At 33.2% G+C, this 20,965-nt stretch overlaps 2 protein-coding genes across 2 annotated transcripts; both read right to left on the reverse strand.

Moving 5' to 3' along the window:
- Positions 1 to 491: 491 nt before the first annotated feature.
- LOC105623069 lies at positions 492 to 11,657 on the reverse strand. Its single transcript, XM_012204470.1, has 9 exons — positions 11,616 to 11,657; positions 5,237 to 5,321; positions 5,038 to 5,155; positions 4,121 to 4,355; positions 3,592 to 3,823; positions 3,208 to 3,326; positions 2,718 to 2,861; positions 2,333 to 2,461; positions 492 to 1,039 (listed from the first exon to the last, which is right to left on the reverse strand). The coding sequence occupies exons 1-9, from the start codon at positions 11,655 to 11,657 to the stop codon at positions 806 to 808; spliced, it is 1,338 nt and encodes a 445-aa protein (XP_012059860.1). The 3' UTR covers positions 492 to 805.
- Positions 11,658 to 16,531: 4,874 nt separating this feature from the next.
- LOC105623070 (ribosomal protein S6 kinase beta-1-like) lies at positions 16,532 to 20,418 on the reverse strand. The gene is made up of 12 exons (XM_012204471.1): positions 20,329 to 20,418; positions 20,161 to 20,198; positions 19,623 to 19,800; positions 18,876 to 18,959; positions 18,519 to 18,652; positions 18,386 to 18,448; positions 18,120 to 18,248; positions 17,948 to 18,038; positions 17,721 to 17,837; positions 17,373 to 17,612; positions 16,696 to 16,871; positions 16,532 to 16,589 (listed from the first exon to the last, which is right to left on the reverse strand). The coding sequence occupies exons 1-12, from the start codon at positions 20,416 to 20,418 to the stop codon at positions 16,532 to 16,534; spliced, it is 1,398 nt and encodes a 465-aa protein (XP_012059861.1).
- Between the last annotated feature and the right edge of the window lie 547 nt (positions 20,419 to 20,965).

The raw sequence follows: 20,965 nt of genomic DNA on the forward strand, positions 1-20,965 counted from the left end.
TCGAACAATACGTTTGTAGGTTAATTATTGTTACGTATTTTAATTGTAATTAATAGTACATCTCTTGTTTCGAAACATGTAGACCTCTGTTTCAGATCCCAGATTCTTGCAATTTACACGCAGCTTAATTAGGTTGCTCATCGGGGGATTCGGGAAGATTCGACGATGGTGCTATTGGCAGCCGGATACAAAAGGTGCGTCCGTCGGTGGCGTACTCGCATTATGACTCAACCTGGAGTGAAATCGCGTCTACTGTTCTCGACTGCTGGTCGATCTTTTATCGCCCTTGGCACAAATCGGCACTTGGAAAAGGAGATCACACGCATTGTTATGTACAGTGCGTTCACGCAGCCGCTTCTTCGTTTCGGAAGCGAGATCTTTCGAGAGGTCTTTCACCTTTCTCCGGAAAGGATGAAATATCACCCGCATAAATCAAAATACATTTTTGCAGGGATTCCCTGGTTTTGTTCAATCGCAAGAATAGGATGCACTTGTAAAAGAACTTGTTTATTCGTATACCATCGTTTGCATACAGAATCATCGAACAAAAACTTCCGTTTCGTGGAAGGAACGAGATCATCGTAAATCGTTCGCGATCGTGAAATAAAAAAAGGATTGCATATAACTCATCGACATCGTACTTTCGTTCGTGTATTTATTGTCGCGTCGAAAGGCATATTAGCGCGTTCGTTAGAAAATATTTCGTTCCGGTACAAATACTTAAAGTACACCCGTGCTTTCGTGCAAATCTACACGCACATACTCTGGGAAGATGGACGGAGAGACCGCAGATGTCGAGTGACGGTCACTTGGAGTTTGAGTTCGAGGGATAGTAGTAAACTACCGCAGGTGCTGGTAATTGCCAATGAGCAGCATGGAGCTCAATCAGTTGCAGGAGAGTCCTCTTCACCGGTGGCAGCGTCGTCTCTTCCGCTAGGAAGGCATCGCGCACGCTACCAAGCAGTTGCTGTAGTTGCGCGGGCAGCTCCGCGTCCAGATCCTTCCCGATGCACGTGAGGATGAAGAATAGGCAGTTCGTCTATGATGTAGGCGAAGAAAGAGATCAATCTTTTATTGAATTTCGATGAACTTCAATTCGGTCAAAGATCAGTTCGTAGTAATTCGGAGAATCCAGCGCGAGAATGATGTAAGTTCATTCGGTAAGTTATTCGTGCGAAATCTATCTTGGGGCGCGAGAGATTCTCACCCGAATACTCTCTAGATATCTTTATTTACATATTAGGTGAACAAGAGTAAAATGATGCTTGGATGATACTTGAATAGGAATTCGAACATAACTTTAGATGTAATTTCATATTTATATAGATTTATCTCATATGTTGAAACGTCTTACGTTGAATTCTGTAATTTTGGCTCAAACTTGAAATGAAATAGGTAAGAAATTTTGCTAAGCTAATATAAGATGTTTACTGAAATCTTATTTTAAAAATACTGAGAATTTTCGGATTTTCCAGATAAGATTAGAGAATTTTTTATTTGAAATAAATTAGAATGCAACACAAATTAAATATATTGAAAATCAGTAGGAGGTACTATACAAAACTATATCTATTATTTTCTAGAATTAGAACCGCAAACTTATAGAATAGTATGGAGAAGATTACTGTAGTATTCTGCCGAGTATTGTCTCATTCTGATATTTTTAATAAAAATTCGTCAGATATACACGAGAATATACATAAATATATGTATGTCATACTTATTGCTAACTGATAGTCAACATTCTACATTATCAAGAAAAAATGATCAAAGAAATAATATTTTCAAGAAGAAAAAATATAAAATATCCTAATAAAATTCTATGAAGATTCCTTACTCTCAAAATTAAAAAAGAAATCCCCTGAAAATTTCAGATTTCCAGTTTTCTTTATGTAGATAATAAACACCTTGTAATAACAAATTCGATTGGATGCATTCAGTACTGATGCACAAAGTTATCACAAATTGATGTAAAGATATGTATTTAATATAAACATAGATATGGATTAAACACCGAAATCCTTAATAGACTTTATTATGCTGTTTAGCAAAATATATTTTATAATTCGAAATGTTTACATTTCACTTTTATACTTGCAAATTAGTGTGTAATGTTTGAGGCTGTGTTTCACTTAATGCTCGCGAGCATATCGTTTGATGAAACGATAACAAGAATGAAATGATTCCACGAGTGTTGTAAACGATCAATGGAACGCAACCTTAATATGTTAATACATATTAGTGCGTCCAATCGAATTTGTTATAGGATGAAGTTAATAAATTCTTTTGTCGACGATGGTTTTGTTTTATAACACTCGTCAATCGAGCTTACCTCGGTAAGTGAATTGATGGCGGGTGGCTGCAGACAATCCTGGCAACATTTCCAAAGCAGCGTGAGCAGCACGCGTCCGGGAGGAACGCCCTCCTGCTGTGTCTTCAATTGTAGCTGCCGTCGTTTCAACTGGAACAACGCGATTATGCACGTTTATGCGGGCACGCTCGAAAACTTAGTATCGTCATAACATGCAGTAAACGATAAAAAAAAAAACAATGAGTATATAAATTGAAATAAACGCTAAATTATACGTTAGATCGAAAATTGAACCGTTTCTTTTCATTACACGGAGGTATCATTGCAGTCATAACTAGTCAGTACATTTCTTACAGGGATAATGAATATCTCGTGATGAAACGTGTCATTATGTGCTTAGTTATACCTGGCAATACATCTCGTTGAGAAACATCATAAAGGCTGAATACCGATGGCAGGTCGTGCCATCATGCAGTAATCTAGCGCGATCCTGGTACCACTGTTGGCACATATTTAGCAAGGATTCCAGGAAAGTTTCCTTTGTTTCTTTCTGTACATAAAACGTATCTCAAGTTATATATTTCATCTTGTGTGCGTCATATTAAGATCATCGTCTAAATTAGAATATTACTGTTACAATTTACTGTTGCACTTTGTGCAATTCTTTTAAATACGCATAAAATAAAATGAAACGCAAACAATAACAATATTTAATAGCAAATGATTATATTTTTTATAATTTATTTACATTTTTATAAATTAAAAAAGATGAAGTTTCTTAAAATATCTCGTTTTTATTTCTTTTATTGTACATTTAATGAAAAGATAAATAGCAAATGTTCATCGTCGATCTTTTTATGATCAATTTTACGAAAGGATAATAAAAAAGAAATAACCTCTATAATTGTGATGCAAATTTTAGCTGCCGGCTCGGCATACTTGCGATTCTCCACTACCCTATCCAGAATGTGTCGTACTAGTTCCATCAACGTTCTCGCATTTAAAAGATTCGGATCTGTCAACAACATACATTAACGCCAATTATTTTTAATAATTTTGTAATTGTTAAATTATTAACATTTTTCAATATTTTACCATTAAAGAAATCTTGTAATTGAAAATACTATATTTTGTCTATTTTTGTTGAATTGCTATGTTCCAATGATAGATTACGCTATAAAGTATGTAATGTACAATTCGATTGAAGCAACGTGATCTATTTAAGATCTTAAGCATTCTAGTAAACAAACTCTCTACTGATAGTAAACAAACTCTCTTACCTTCTATCGCTCGCAAAAGTATATCTTGAACGGGCGAGGGGAATTTCCCGAGCTCGGAGGCGTCCGCGATATTGAGTGCTTTAGCGGCTAATACATCCGTTGAGTTTAGGCTCTTCGAGCGCTTCAGGCCATAAGTCGATACGAAGGTGTGCGATTTGGTAAGTTTGCCCGGTTTCACAGAATTAGTTTTGACTTCGTTCTGTTCCACATTGAAATGTACCCGATTCGCGACCTAATGAACAAAATAATTTTTTATCTAAACCTAAGAGCTTCTCTCTTAAGTTAACGATAAGTTAACGATCGTTCTGTATTCAATCTTGAATTAAATCGGATGATTAGCTTTCAATTTTTTTAAATCTCTCTTTTTAATTTTGCGCACAGTTCATGTTTCTGGTCTTCCAGCAAGAGACAACATAGTGTAACAAAAAGATTTTTTTACATCCTTATTCGTCAATTTTAAACAAAGATGCTATAATTATTGTGTCACACTGCGTCGCTTGCTAGAAAGCACTATCTGTGTCTCACTTACGTGCAAGATGTTCCCGCTGGATACAGACGTATCTAAAGGATGGAGCTGTCGAAATGTGGAATTTGCTGTCGCGTGATGGCCACTCTGAGAATGACGGGATGGTAGCTGATGTTGTTGCTGTTGCAGAGGATGTTGTAGTTGTTGTTGCTGAGCGTAGAGATAACGGTGTATATTACCGCTCGATTTACTATGCTGCAGATAATACGAGGAACGCTCCGATGTATTATTCCGAGACCTATAGTTGAGATACATATCCCTTTAGATTATTTACAGATCGGTCCGAATTCAGAATTGTGTCTGAATAGCGAATTCGGTTGGACGCACTACTGTGTATTAAAGCATTATGCATTGATTTAATCTGTATATAAGCAAAATGGAAATATTTCAAATATAAAATACAAATTCTACTTAAGCACAATAAAATGTATCGAGGCCAAGTGAGGCTTTCATGATTTAATCCGTTTTTATATTTACTAAACATATATTTTTACGTTAATTTATATATAATGACTTTAACGTGCACCAATGCGCATCTATTCAAATTCTATGAGATCTTGGAGAGTCCGAGCATTTGTTCGACCAATGTTTTTTTTTTATCAAAAAACACTGAATACATATATTTATATTATTACTGCTATTGTAAATAATTTAGCGATAAAGTTAGAAATTAGAAGAATTTAAAAAGGTAATTTCTGATTTAAATATTTTCTCATAAAAAGACAGAAATTGATCATTAAACAAATCATTTTGATGTTACAGCGTTAAATATATAAAAAATCCAGATTATTTTATTATTTTCATTATAATTAACGTTAAAATCTCTGAACGATTTCAGAAACAGCGTCGTGACTCAACTCAACCAATGTTCACACGGCGACAGTACACTATTTAAATATAGTCCGCTGCTTCATACTCACTTAGAAGGATGCGAATCGTTCTGCTTCATCGTGAATTCCTTAGCGTGCACGTTTAGTCGAAGATTAGTGACGTTCGCCGTGGTTCCTTCCGCTCTCCCACCTAGAGGTGACCATGAAACTAAGACGATGACTCGAATGATGAATGATAAGATTTATGAAATATGATGTGCTCGTCATTTAATAATCGGAGAATACAAACCTGGGGGTCGATATATTTCTAAGGACGGTTTGGATTTGGGGGTGGCTACGTTATTACTTCCTTTATGTGGAACTGCATCCCTCATCTAAAGAAAACAAAAAAATACACATCACGCATAGAGAGAAAAAGACACGCAAGAACTTAATGAGTCTGTCCTCGAAGCACCTTCGAGTGTGCCTCGAGTTCGTGGAAATCTTTTATTCGCTACAGAATTGTATCATAGCAAGGCTACAAATAATTGAGAATAATTGCACACTGTCTATATTAAAAGCTAATATCAAGTCAAACTTTCCAATTTAATTGCCACTTATGCAAATGAAAAAACGTAGAAAGATGATTCAGCATCCGAAGAAAGTGGAAACATTGACTGAAGTATTCTGCACTTTAACCTTTTAATGTTATTATATATAATATTTATTCCATTAATAGATATTATTTTATGATATTTCAGACATGTCTGTAATAATTTTTTAAAATTGAAGTAGTATAAAATAATATTAATGCTTTCAAGTGTATCATGTTCTATTTTTCAATGTATGACACATCAAATAAAGTCACACGATGATGTAGTCGAGCTTTATAAGATATATTTAGTTTTGTAATATAATCGAAAATTCTATCATCTATCTATGATAAAAATTATATCTGAAAAACAACTTTTCCTCTCGGAAGCATTAAAAATTTTCAAAACAGTATACATAATGCTTAAATATTTATGTAAAGACATGAAGGTTAATTTCATTTAAGCGGAATAATATTAAACAAAACGCCAAGTTCAAGGATTTCTTTTTTTCCCCTTGTAATAAGTAAAAATTCTAAATGTCCAGCACAATTTGCTGAAAAATGTCTTTGACCATACTTGCAAATAAAATTCCAAAATCTGAAGTTTTAAAATAATCCTTCTAATCAACAAAATCTTGGCATTCGCTTCTCGCGTTGTATATATATGTTATTTAACCACGTGCATTATTCATTATAATGCATACCGGATGTTTCTTAAGTATGTCCAATATTCGAAATTGATTTTAAAAGTTATTTTATGAAAAAAAAGTTCTCGATTCTATCAATTAATATATATATATATGGGGTCTCAAAGGTTTCAGAAATATAAAATTACAAATTTTATAAAATGAATTTTTACTTTAGTACTTAAATGAATAAAGACTTCTTCAACTTTGAGCTATCTGATTAAATAGACAACGTTGAACAATTATCTTCATTTTTTACCAATGTTGTAAGAAATCAATGACATAGAAACATACACACACATACACAGAGTTAAGTAATAAAATAATATTACTAATATTACTATTTCAAACTTTTACTTTCGATAGTTGGAATTTTTTTGTAGATTTTTATTATTTTATTACGGTACAATCTCATTGAAGATTCTCTCTACTTAAAAAAAAAAAAAAATCTTTTATATCTTTCTTAAAAACTATTAAGTCATTGAACTATAGAATTTTTAACTTGCTGTATCTTTGAAATGAGATTTTTGAAACCGTGTGTTTATATTTGTTTTTATAAAATAATCTCAAAAATCAATTCCTAAAATAATTGAACAATATTCAAGAAACACTCTATATGGTATATGATAGAATATATAATAAAGAGTGTACACATACGTATCTTTCGTTGTAATGTACGCCACAATAAATGCAATGAGCATATTGGCTAAATGCACAAGCTCGTTATGGTAACACATCGCGAAGTATGCGGGATGTTAAATGTGTATACGTTGCACACCGTGGGCTCAATTAAACGCGTGGGTTTAATTTACGCGCCAATTTATTATCACGGACAGTATTATATTATGAATAATTGTAGAAAAATTAATCTACGCGATTAAAAAACAATAGATTGCGTGAATCGGTCTATTCGACTGTCTTTAAAAGACAGTAAATGTCCGACAAGAAATATTCTAAGTAAAAAATTTTTATCTGTCTTTTACACACACATTACGTGTTTCATCTATTCTCTTTTATAAAATTTATAGTTTCACAAAAGAGAAATAAATAAATCAAGATAAAAAGCAGACAAAAAAAATTGATAATTGCAATGCAAAGGCGAAGCCTCTCTTTTTTTTATAAATTAAACATTTATAAAATTTTCATCAATTCTTTAAATCGTCTTCTTTCGCAGGAGAAAGAGAATACATACGAAATTAGAAATACACCGCCATTGTGTTTATATCGTTGTTTCAGATCGCGCTTACAAGAAATGCAATGTTATCACGCGATTTTTCAGTTTGCATATGAAAACAATGATGTATGAACAGCATTATTCTAATTGAAGATAATCTGACTAATTAAGGATAATAGTATAATATTAATGAAACAAACAGCATTTTATTAAAATTAAAACATGACGTATTTATTTAATTAATATCGAATTAATGAATTAACAAGATTATCTTTAATAATCAGGATGTTTACTGAAATCTTGTACAAAAATTCTGTGTGTTTTCCACTTTTATTCAAAATTACAAGTAAAATTAAAGAACTTTTTAAATTCAATTTCAAAATAAATTGGAATGCGAACATCAAACTATATATTGAAAATTAGTAGAAGAAATTCCAATACAATGTCTATAATTTTGTAGAGACAATATGTACAATATTTTGTACAATAGAACCATGCAACATATATAATAATATAAAGAAAGTTCACTACAAACAAAATACTATTAGTTATTTTATTTTGCTAAGTATTATTTTCTATTGTCTTGATATTTTTAATAAAAATTCGCGAAACATAAAAATATACATAAATATACGCGAATGTGTATGTGGTATTCATTGCTAATTGTCAATATTTACATTATCAAGAAAAAAAATTTTTTTAATGATGTTTTAAAAAAGAGACAATTTCAGACATTTAAAAGTAAAATTTCAAAAATTTTCCAATTAAGATCCAATAAAATTCCATAAAAATATCTGATTTCCAAAGATAAAAAAAGTCTCCCAAAAATTCCAAGTTTTCCAGATTTTTCCAAGTAATAAACATTCTGTTCAATTAGATTGTTGTTGCTAACACTGTTTATATACCAATTTCCAAGCACGTCGTCTTCCTATTCGCGTCAATATATCCGGATAGATTTTGCGAGTCTGCCAAGAGACGTGCCGCACATCTTTCTCATCGTCATTCACGTTACGATCATCAAGAAATAACTGCGAACAGGAGCAAAACAATAAATAAAACACCTCATATACTTTCGATAACCGCATGCTACCGTAACGTAACAATACCCTATTTTTGTCCCCCGCGAGTTGCATGACGTGCTTCGACAGTCGGAAATATCGAGAAATATCTCTGATATAGCGCAGAATGACTCAACTGCGGAAACCATGATTCTCTCGACAGATCGAAAGCAGATGTTGCGGACACCGACATAATTTCGATGATTTCAAATCTCAGTTACGTACAATATACATATCAAAATGAAAAAAAAATCGATCTCTGCAGAAGCCGTTCTCAAGTTAGTCAAAGCTGATCGCAGTCTAACTGATTGTGAGTCTAAACGACGATCATGACTCCTCATACTGAATGTGAAGTGTATTCAAAGAGAGAGGGAAACGGACAATCAATTAAACCTCGCTTCAATTTAACGTAGCAGTTACGTTTATTTGTACGTCTAATGCCCGTTTCTCGATTTCTATCAATTTAGATTCACCTTACTCTTGATTTCAACTTACTTTTTATCTTTCCCTAAGGCCCAATTCCACAACTCACGGTTAACTCTTAACCGAGATTCAACTTATTCACTTTGTCTCTTTCCAATTTTAAAATTGAAAAGAGATACAGAAGAAACAAGTTGAACTTTAGTTAAGAGTTAACCGTGAGTTATGGAACTGGGTCTTAAGAAACAACGCTGGCGTATCTTCCTGCGTCGCTTTTCAATACATCGGAAGAAAAAAAAATCTAAGCTTGATCGAGAAACAAGGGATGCTTTTAGTGACACACAAGTCAACACCAGTATCGTTCTATCTTTGTTAGATGAATGGAATTTGTTGAATAGAACGATACTACAGTGTCGACTCGTGGAATGAAAAGCTCCTTGTATTTTCATCGAGACAAAAAATTACAAGGAGAATGAATTCGCGATGATGAAAGAGAGGGGAAAGAAATGACGAATGACTCACAGTGAAGAGCGTGCAAGAATCATCCTTTCCAAGGTCCAACGAGCGGATGCTACCAAGATCCTTCTTCTTGCACACGGGTCACTGACGTCACTGTTATAGCAGACACACAGAACGGAACGGAACCTCGCGGCGGCGCAACGCGTGCGTTCCGCACGCACGTGCACGCACAGAAACGAATTTCCGGGCGTGATCCAAGAGACACGCACGGCGCACTTTCTCGACAAGAGAGACGCGACTTTTCCGCGTCGAACGTGCGTACGTGCATGCGTACGTGCGTCGTCGCCGTCGAGTCTTCGCTCGCGCACACAGGGCCTCCTCTCCGATGACCGAGGACTAATAATAGTCACGGCGTAGCCACGAGCGAACGCGAGCGAACGTTATATATCTACGTGCGATGCTGTGTATACGTATATTAAAGTATGTATATACGCCGCTACTTCACGCGAGAAAAGCAGACTGAAATATCCAACGGGAGTTGGAACGCCGCGTCGCGACGCTTCTTTTTTTCTCTTTCTCTCTTTCTCTATTTCTCTCGAGTCGATCATGGGATCGGAGTGAGATCAAGAATATCAGGCTGGTATTCATCGATTCTTATTTTAAGATTGTCTTAAGTAATGTCTTAAAAGATACTAATTCTATTTTGTGGTCGATATTTGCATAGTCCGTTTTTATTTTAAAACAATCTTAAGTAACATCTTAAAATGCTAATACAGCCCTTTGATTAGTTCATGATATCTTAAGATTGTACTTAAGTCTTACATATAAAGATTTGGTCATAGATACTTTTCATTTAATGACACAAGTCGATACAAGTATCATTATATTTTTCTTGTCATTCAGAGAATAACAAAGAACGACACTTGTATTGATTTGTGGCACCAAATGAAAAATACCTTTTGAACCTACCAGTCTATAATTCATGCTATTCTCCGTCGACAATGACAGCGGCAAAGAGTTAAAAAGGCGATTTGTTTACCACGCTGGACACTTTTGATTGATTCTGCTGATAAAGAGATGGAACTTTTTATCATTGTCTCTATTAGAGATTTTATTCGATGTTTATGTAAACATACGTGAATTGTCTTCATGCAGATAAAGATTTTTTTCTGTGCTTTCATGATGATCTAATATCTCCGACTATAATCGATGGATTTTTGCATAACTTCCATATTCTTAACACCTATTACTATATTATATGCTTATTATTTACATTTTACATAAATTTTATCACACTTTTATCTTACGTATGTGCCATTTAAAAGAATATGAAGAATTAAAGAAAATTTTCTTATTGAGAGATTAATCTCTGCATTGAAGAATGTTTGATCTCTAAGTATGTATTAATCCAACATTATTAATATCTATTTTTATACCAATGTAAATAACTTCGATCTTGAGTAACTTATTACTTTTTACTTTTTTCTAAAAATTAGAAAAAGATAAATAATAAATTAAATCAAGATTAAAAATAATTTATACTGATAAAAATATATATAAATCCCGAATACTATAATATTATTTTCATAAATGTTATACCTATTTTCTATATGATTATCGTAATAAAAATGTATAAATATATACAATTGAAATATATTTTTTTCTTAATTTATATATATATATATATTTATAATTAATTTATATATATATTATATATATGGAATAACTATAATAAACGAAAAAAATGTTACATATAATTTACGATTGTAAGTATATCAAACGTAATAAATTAAGAAAAAAATATATTTCAATTGTTTTTTATATTTTTTGCACTTTACAACAGTCATTTAATAAGAATAGTACAACATAAAGTATTAATTTTATTAAATTTTTCACTTTAGTAAAATGATAACGAATTAAGACATCAAAAAAAATTACAAAAATCTCATCTTCTTCAGAAATAAAGATGATTACGAAAATATGACATTCTGTTTTTAACTTTTACCATGTGATGTCATAATTTGCCGCTTTCGAATGATTTTTACCGTCATCGCGGATTACATTCCTCTGAATAGATCCATTGTTTATTCACATGTCTGGCATCGAAGTTCTATTCATCTCGTTTCGCATTCGATCAAGAACAATGATTATAAAAATATGATGAATTCGGGGAAATCCCTAATCTCGCTGTCAATAATACACTGACATTAAAAAAAAAAAACGCACCAACAGGTTTGAAAAGTATGCGAAGTTGAATCTACTCATTATAAAATTAACATAATAATGGCTGAAGGCCTCACCTTCGTCAGCGCACCTCCATTCGCACGAGTTGTTCGCACCATTCTCGCTGTTTATTTATTATCAAACATTCAATGAAGATCAATGTTAGTGCCGTGTCAGGATTATTTTCACAGTATATTTTTTACATTTCATGTAACTCAACAAACAATCTCAATCGCGAATTTCTCCTTTTTAATCGTCTTCTGACGAGAATTTCAATTGTTGATGAAAAAAAAAATTCTCGATCAATCTCTGATGCTCGATTCCATCAATATAAAATTAATTTTAATTTCGGTTTGATTTGCTCTTCATTTTTTTCTAATTTTAATGACTATTTTTACCAATGTAGTTTAATTATAATCGCGGTTTTCAACTAATTTAACTCTTCATCTTTTTTAAAAAATAAGAAAAAAAATGAAATATTAAACTGAAATTACAATTAATCTTCCTTAGTAGAAACGGACATTAAACACAAACATTTTAAACAGTAAATTAAACCGAGAATAAAGTTGATCTTACATTAATGAAATCGGGTCTGAATCGCGCTTATCTCAAAATGATGCCCTTTATCTCTGTTTTGTCGAATTTTTCGTAGCACTTTTGTCGGAACTCATTAGAGATATTTAAAACGATCATAAAATGCTGAAAATGCTACGTATCGCGAAACATTCGATCACGTCACTCCCGGCACGACTTGATTTCTAAGCGCGATCGACGCTCGTCTACGCCTCGCTCGATCCAGCCAATCGATCATCCGACCGAATGCAGTCGTATCGCGTCACTCGTCGAAGCTATAGATATCGTTTCTCAATTATTACCACGATGATTCACCTCGTGCTGGATAACGGACACTATTAGCACCTTTTCGAAGTTCTTCCCGCGCGTTGAAATCATCGAGAATTATTATTCCGGAGATTTCCGGAAGAGAACCGGACGCGAGAGCTACAACGTGGTAGCGATGCTGTCACGCCGATGACTGGAAATATACACGGCGTGCATACACCTAATATTACTTAATACGCGATTTGCGTAGTAGGCGGCCACGCATCGCCTCCATACACCTGCCGACGCGGATCATCGACGGAAAAGGGAAAAGAAAAAGTTATACCGCGCCCGGATCGGAGCCGCGCGGCTGAAGGAGCGCCGTTTACATCGGTCATTTATCCGCGTATGTAAATTCGTCGCAAGTCCGCATAACCCACGCACTTATCTCAATTTAAATTGTAATTAACTTTGAAGAAATTGTATTGCGCTTTAATTACCGTGCTAATTCTTTATGGTCCTTTTTTTGTACAATCATTTGCTTTATTTATTTATTTTTTTTTTTAAGAATACAGGAATCCGGTCGTTTTATTTTTATTGTATTTTTTCATACTTATCTCAATTTACACACAATTAATTTATATGCATCTTTTTTTTACTTTACGATAAGCTTATATGTGGATAAACGAGATATATGATAATAACGTATGCAAATATATGACACTAATATTAATTAATATGTATATATACAAGAAAAACAAAGAATACTTTTTAATTTGTCGTATTATGTAACAAATGTTATAATTTATAATAATAAAAATATTTAGGAGGTATTTAATAGATTGGGTCTAACTAATATCTTTCTTCTCCCTTTACTTTTTAAAATTTATTTCTGTGTATTAAGAATCTATGAATTGCACTATGCGTCAATGGTAAATGTAACAATGGTCCGTAAAATAAAAAATTCTGGAAATTGCAAAAGATTTCCTCTCTAATCTCTAGAGTAGTCTAGAGAATAGAGATCACCTGGAGATCACCTGGAGTGAGTTTTAGCCTAGCAGCGAGAAAATAAAATTCAGTCATGATAATGTTAAATCAGAGCGAAGTGATAGTTTTATACCCAATTTATTGTACATAACATTGAAATAAGTAAAATGATACACATGACAAAAACATGTCACACATCCACGTCGCATACACGCACATTTACGCTTGCACATACACACACCCTCAGAAATCGTTGCTTATTTATTTATGGATACGATTTATAGAGGCTTACAAATCATAAAGCAGTGATAAGGTAACCCTAATCTTAAATGGAAGCATAAATCATTTATCACTTTTCCGTCTAATGGCTAGACTTCGTTACATATCGTTCGATGATATTTTCCATCCCTTAAATGTCTAATGCATTTCGTGTTACAAATAAATATGTATGTTTTCTTTATATGCTAGAAAATTATAAACTAAATCGCTAATTTGTTAATTTTTGTCTTATCAAAATAGAACTAGAATCGAATCGATAGATCGATCCGCTTAACGGCAGATATGTCAGTTCTCGTTGTATACTATTCGAATATCTTTTTGTTTGCGCGCATGCGAACATCTGACAATGATATTCGAAGTGCATAGATTCCTGACACTCTTGCGTGAAAACTGACGGTAAGATAAGTTATACTTATTGCAAAAAAAAAATCTTATAACTACAATATAATTTGATTAAGATTGAACTTAACTAACACATTAGAAATGAGCACGAGACTATCGCATGACGCGGTATATATAAAACATTTGTCTAATCATTTAATCATTAAAACAATAATAAAAACAGCTAATTCCTCTTAAAAATCAAAATCAAAATAAACCGCATCAGCACCAATGTTTCCTTGAGAGCGCGTCGATTTAGTTAGAAGAATTAATCTACTAAAACTCTCTCGTGCTCGCGGGACGCACTCTCGGTTTCTCGCAAAAATGCCCTGATTTCATAAACAAGACTCATTACATGGAATCCCGCGGAAGTAACAACGCGTACGTTGTGTGAGGCAGTGATGTCAAGTAGCGTTTCCGCATAATTCTGGCATGCTTTAATTTAAAGCGAATCTTAGGTAACAGTTATATAGTTTATACAGCAGTTTTGGTATCTATCAAAATCTGACAGTGGTTAATTCAGGACACATAATTGGTATCTCTCTTATAAATTTCAGTATGTCGTCGAGTAATATATATCTTCGAACAGCGTCTTGACAACTCTGTAGGCACATTCCTGCTTTAAAGTCGAAAATACATGTGTTCAGATACGTACTGAAAAACCGATTAGAAATTCTCATTGTCTCTGAATACACATTTCTCTTAAATACAGCTGTGAGTATATAACGTGATTTTATAAGGTATATACGTACTTATTTATGTAGTCGCGACGTAGTCGAAATGCAACTTGCCTGCAAGAGAACGTTTCCATGTACGGACAAAAAATATCTGAGAGAAAGAGTGTCGAGCAATATTACATTTCGACTATCCGGTTATCTGTTATAAATAATTAAAAGATATTTGCTTGCTAGCATGGCCTACTGAACACTTGGGTAGTTTGGAGCTTTCGTGAGTGATTTTTAATCACTCTTGCTTATGTCTATTTTTTTCTACTGCGTTCTGTAAGTAAAATCAATAATATCTATATGTATTTACACAAATGATACATTAATGCATGTAACGTAAGGAACAAGTATAGAATACTCATTCGGATGGAAAGTCCATGTTTTGCAGTAACATTGTTACCATGGTAACTTGTTCTCATCTTGTACTATTCTGACTTTTCATTGATTCAATATATGTAACGTAAAAATATCTTTCGCAAGAAGACATTAGATTTGTACCTCAAAGAGTTGCATTTATCGTTTTAATAACATGAACGTATAGCAAAGGATATAATGTATCAGTTAAAAAAACAAAGCTATCCAAAATATTCATTTAAATATAAACTCAACTACGTAGGCATTCATCTCTTTCAATAGATCTAACATCAACCTTACAATAAGAACAACCTGTGACCTGGAGTAAAAATACATCCAGAATATAGGTCCGCATTTGCAATTGTAATATTTCATGCTTTTCGCTTTCAAGTTACTGAATGACAATGGTTATTCTCATTCTAAGATACTGATACACATAATTATTTAACAAAATGTTCTTTCGTTCTGGAGAATATAAACTATATTGTATAATCGAATTTGCAATATATAGGAACTTTCATTGTGTAAATGCAATTCCATTGTAGTGTTATATACTCCATCCCTACAGTCATTACTTAGGCAAACTATTTCTTACATTATTGCCATGGAAACGTTATTACTGCTGAAAATATTTTCTCCTAACAATATATACGATATATACGGTATATGGAACGAACTTTAAGCGGCGGAGCGGTTGTGGTAGCATTTCTCGAAACTTTTCTTATTAAGAAAATAATTAACGATAATCAGTAAATATTGATAGATTTCCAGATATAAAATAAGCTTATATTATTAGAGACGTATATATAAATCTTCAGATGTAAAAATATTATCAAGAGAATCCTGCATTTAGCTTCTATTATATAATATAGAGCAATCCTTAAGATTCAAGTATTGATTTGAATATTTCCAAAATTTTCAAAGCTTATCTTTAGCTACACCACAAATTATGCTCTTGTCATATAAATAAAGAATAACACGATTGCTGCATCTCAATAAAGATTCAGATTGAAAATTTTAAAACTGATGATAGAAGTTTTATGATGATAGAAATTATATTAAAATTAATATGAATAATCCTTCAATGCAAACAATATATTTTTCAATAAATCTGTAACTAATTGAAGCAATCTATAATAATTAGTTGAGAAATAATGTATTTTCTTGTGAATTATTTAATCTATTCATATTAAAAAAATATGACTACTGTATGTGCTACCAAATACCTGCTGCGTCGCTATTAAATCATAATCTATTAATTGATATTTTTATGCGCAATATATAGATATAAAAAAGATTTGCTAAATGTAACTGCTGGATATCCAATGTAATAATGGATATTATATCCATTCCCTAACTATTCCCTCTAAATTATAAAACCCCTCCCTGAGGATCATGAATATCCAGCAGTTGGGCAAAAATGCTATCTACTAGTCTAATAGTAATGGTTAGCCTATTTCAATCATCTCTGCATCTTCCACATTGTTGTGACCAACTACATTGTACCTAGAAAATTATCGTCATCCTCTTTTTAACTCGATTTTATAATATGAAATTATACATTATAAAAGAATTAATTTAAAAACAGAATATGTAATTTTTTTATTCTTACGTGTGATTTGGTAAATGGGTATTATGAAAATGAAGATGCGTCGTCCGAGGTGAAAAACCACGAGTTGCTTTGCGAGGACTTCTAGCTTTTATGACTCGTGGTGATGACATGGTACTTAAATAGGGTTGTTGAAGAAATACATCTTCCATTATACTTGGTGCTACATATGTAAATCCCTGAAGAAAATTATATTATATTATAATTATATTATAATTAAGAAATGTTATCAGATATATCATGACTTAACACTTGCCTGTTTCAATATAATATCACTAATATATTAACATTAAATATTTTTCTAGTTCTAAGAATTAGAGAAAGATGAAGAGTAAATTGAATCAAAATTTAAGTTAATCCACTTTGGTGAAAACAAGTATTAGACATATATGTATAGCGATTTTGTCAAGTCCTATGAGAAAAATATACTTTCTCTCTGTATACATATACTTCTCTCTACAATCTTAAAGCTATGAACAGTATAAATTAAAATGAGTATATGTATATGTGTATATTTTATATATACATATATATATATATATATATATATGTATGTATATATGTATGCATGTAGAGAAGTATACAACTTTCTCATAGGACTTTGGCAAAAGTCGTTTGTAGCCATATTTTGTTATAGAATGTTATGCCCCTAGACATACAAATTAAAAAAGAAAACTCACCTGAAATAGCCCATCAGCTGACTCGCTCAAAGTGTAATCTACTGGAGAGTCTATTGGTGCTGAAGTAGTAAATTTCTTATCAAATTGTGATACATCTTCTTTGCTAGACAATTTTGGTCTAAAAGGAGGTTTTAACTGTCGAGATATAACGTCATTCCAATTGATATGTTTGAAGAATTTGTGTGCCTTTACTTCTTCACCGTCCGACTGAGCAGATCCCAATCTTTGCGCAACTTGTCTCTATGCAGAAGAAAATTACTTTTATATGTTTAATAATAAATTTTTCTCAAAATAACATCGCTTTGAAGATAAGAATATTATCGACAAGATTAATTTATGAGCACTAACCTTCAATAATTTCCGAATAAGATCTTTAGCATCGGCAGTTAAATATGCTGGGAGAGATAATTTGCCACGTAGAATTCTGTCGATAGTTCTCTTCCTACTGTTTGAGCTAAATGGTGGCTAAAAATTTAGCAAATAGTAATGTGAATTAATATACGCATTCTTTGAGCTCGTATCACGAACATATTATGAACGGTACAATATAGTTCATACGTAATGACAATACATACTGCTCCTGTAAGCATGTCATACGTCAAACTTCCCAGACTCCACCAATCTACTGCTTTCCCGTGTCCACTTCTCGTTAAAATCTCAGGTGCCCTTTAATAAAATAATACAACAATCAGTACAAATTATAATTATAAAACTTTTTAGCAATCTATATCTATATATGATATTTACATATATTCGATAGTTCCGCAAAATGTATGCGTAAGAGCACCCTCTTGTATATGCTCTTTACATAATCCAAAATCAGTCAACTTAATATGCCCATCTGCATCCAATAAAATATTTTCTGGTTTCAAATCTCTGAAACAATTCATTACAAGTGTCATAAACTGAATGTCGCATACAAACCAAATGTTTAATATTTATATCAGTTATATTGAAGCCTTAAATTATATTTTAATTCTTGATGTTGAGATTTATAAAGAAAAATATAATACCTGTATATAATTCCTTGCAAGTGAAGATGTTGTAGAGCTAATGTAATTTCGCATAAATAAAAACTGCAAAACAAATAACATGATATAAAATGCTTTGAAAAATATAATTAGATATTTTCATGATTTCACTCACCGCGCAGTATCTTCCATGAAAATTCCTTCGTCATTTAAATGATGAAACAATTCACCACCACACATATATTCCAATATCAAATATAATTTATGACCAGTTTGGAAGGCATACTTGAGATCTACGATAAAAGGATGCTGCCAGATGCAAGCATAAATAAATGAATTGATATTTTGTTTAAAGATATAGATAGAAGAAAATAGATATTAATTTTTATTGAAATAAAAAATCGGGAATTATAAGAATCTTTTTTATACGTACTATTAAGATTATATACGTATATCTATATATATATATATATTAACTATTTGTTGAATTCGAATTACTGCAAATATTTTAGCATATACGAATATAACTAACCTTTATGGATTCCAAGATGTTTCTTTCAGCTCTAGTGTGAGCTGTATCTTTCTGATTTCTTACAATCAAAGCCTTGCGCAATACCTATTTCGAATAAGACAAAAGAATATGTTGAATGATTGAAGAAAAGAGTGTTATAAATAAAAACGTTTGTCAGCGGAGAATATAAAAATAGATACTGATTAAGAATTTATAATTACCATTCTAGAGATAAAAACTGCAAAAACTAATTACTTTCAGTTCACAATAATTGAAGTAAAATTGCTAGCAAATAACAAGATAATTAAAATAAACTTGTAAATTGCTTGTTGGCAAAACTCGTGTAATTTTTTTATCACAAAATATTTATTGATCAAGAAAAAATGCAAATCAAATAATAAAGGAAGACCAAATAATATGGACCAGGCTAAATTTTGATATATATATATATATACTTGATATCTATACTTATATAATATTTGATTATACTTATATAATATACTTATAAAAATTTGAAATACAATTATGTAAATTGCATATTGTTTATTATAAAAAACACAATTATAAACAATGAAATGCAAAGCATAGCATAATTTTTGAACATTAATACATAAACAGTGAGATAACATTCTTAGATTATCAATATTACTGTAATCATCCTTCATCAAAAGTATTTTTCACACACTGCTTATTATTTTAGCAAACATGACACATTTACATAAAAAATTACAAGTTTACGCAATAATTGTGTTATGAGGATTTCGGTACCTTCATAGCGAAGATCGTGCCGGTATCGTTTCCCGTTATTTTGCGCACTTGAAACACTTTGCCGTAGCCACCTTTTCCAATAACTTTGCACAATTCAAAGTCCTGCGGTCCGACCTTCTCGTGCGTGCGATTGACATTATGCTCCGAAATCGCTACGGTCTCCACCACGTCAGACGAGCTGGAAGCGATAAGCAAAAGAAATTGAATAATTTCTTAGCGTTGACGAGAAGAGTGACAAAGTAGATAACCAATGATCCCAAATTTTACAGGATATCTCGATTTTCAGATCTCTATAGAAGCGTCTCGAAAGAACGCCATTTATCCTAATTTATCACATAACGTAAATTAAATACATGAAATTCATTAGTACATTTAAATAATGGGGATCCAGAGTCATTCCGATATTTTAAAGTTGATATCCCGAAATTAGCTGATCAAAAATTGACCAGCCAAATTGATCCAAATGACAAGCGGGACGCATGTAAACGCGTGGCATGATCGGAACACGCGCGCAGAGGTTCTATAAGGTCCTACTCACCTTACGATCTCATGCTCGTTCAGCGTGACGCATTCCTCCTGCGAAAAGGAAAACAGATGCGGCGTTAGAATGACGGTTGACACGGTACACGTGCCACTGTCGCGGGCGGAGGTATCGGGATTCCCATTCTCGTCGGGAGATAAAGGAGGGCGGGGAAGCCTTAATTACCGCGTCGATCTCGATGATGTCGTCGTCCTCCGACTCGTCCCTGTGCGGCAGTCCTGCATCCTGCAGCTCGATATCAAATATCGCGGACATCGTGATCGTCTGCAGTCGCGTCGCTGTTCACTTACACGAACTGGGGAGATGGGTAATTCAGGCGCGCCGGATCACTCTTGCGTCTCCTCTCGCGCGGGATGTCAACACATAGAATCTGGCAGTCCTGGCACGCCGTACGCGAAAACAGCAGGCCGCCCAGCAGGCACGAGCGGGGTACGCGGAGTCGCACGACGTTCAAGACTCGGTCGCCGTCGCAGATGGTCGCGGAGTGACGACGAGTGATGACGAGAACTCGATTCGTGGAACGAACCGAATCACTCCTGTCGCAACCACGCCGATTGCCTGTGGAGAGGGGAACGTGAACTTCTCAGCCAATCGCCTTGCGCGTCGCCGCTCCCACGCACCAACCATGAAGCTTCCACGCGGCGGATTTGAATCGAGCATTCGAACGTTTGAAACCTAATTCCAGGTAGTAAATTTTGGGTACTTTCCGTTTAGACAATGATCAACGTATCAACGTTACTTTATCTTTAAGCGAGGCTTAAAACTCTCTCTTTCTCTCTCTCTCTCTCTCTCGTACGTTATT

Source organism: Atta cephalotes (assembly GCF_000143395.1).
Source record: "Atta cephalotes unplaced genomic scaffold scaffold00052, whole genome shotgun sequence".
In the NCBI taxonomy this organism is placed as follows: domain Eukaryota; kingdom Metazoa; phylum Arthropoda; class Insecta; order Hymenoptera; family Formicidae; genus Atta; species Atta cephalotes.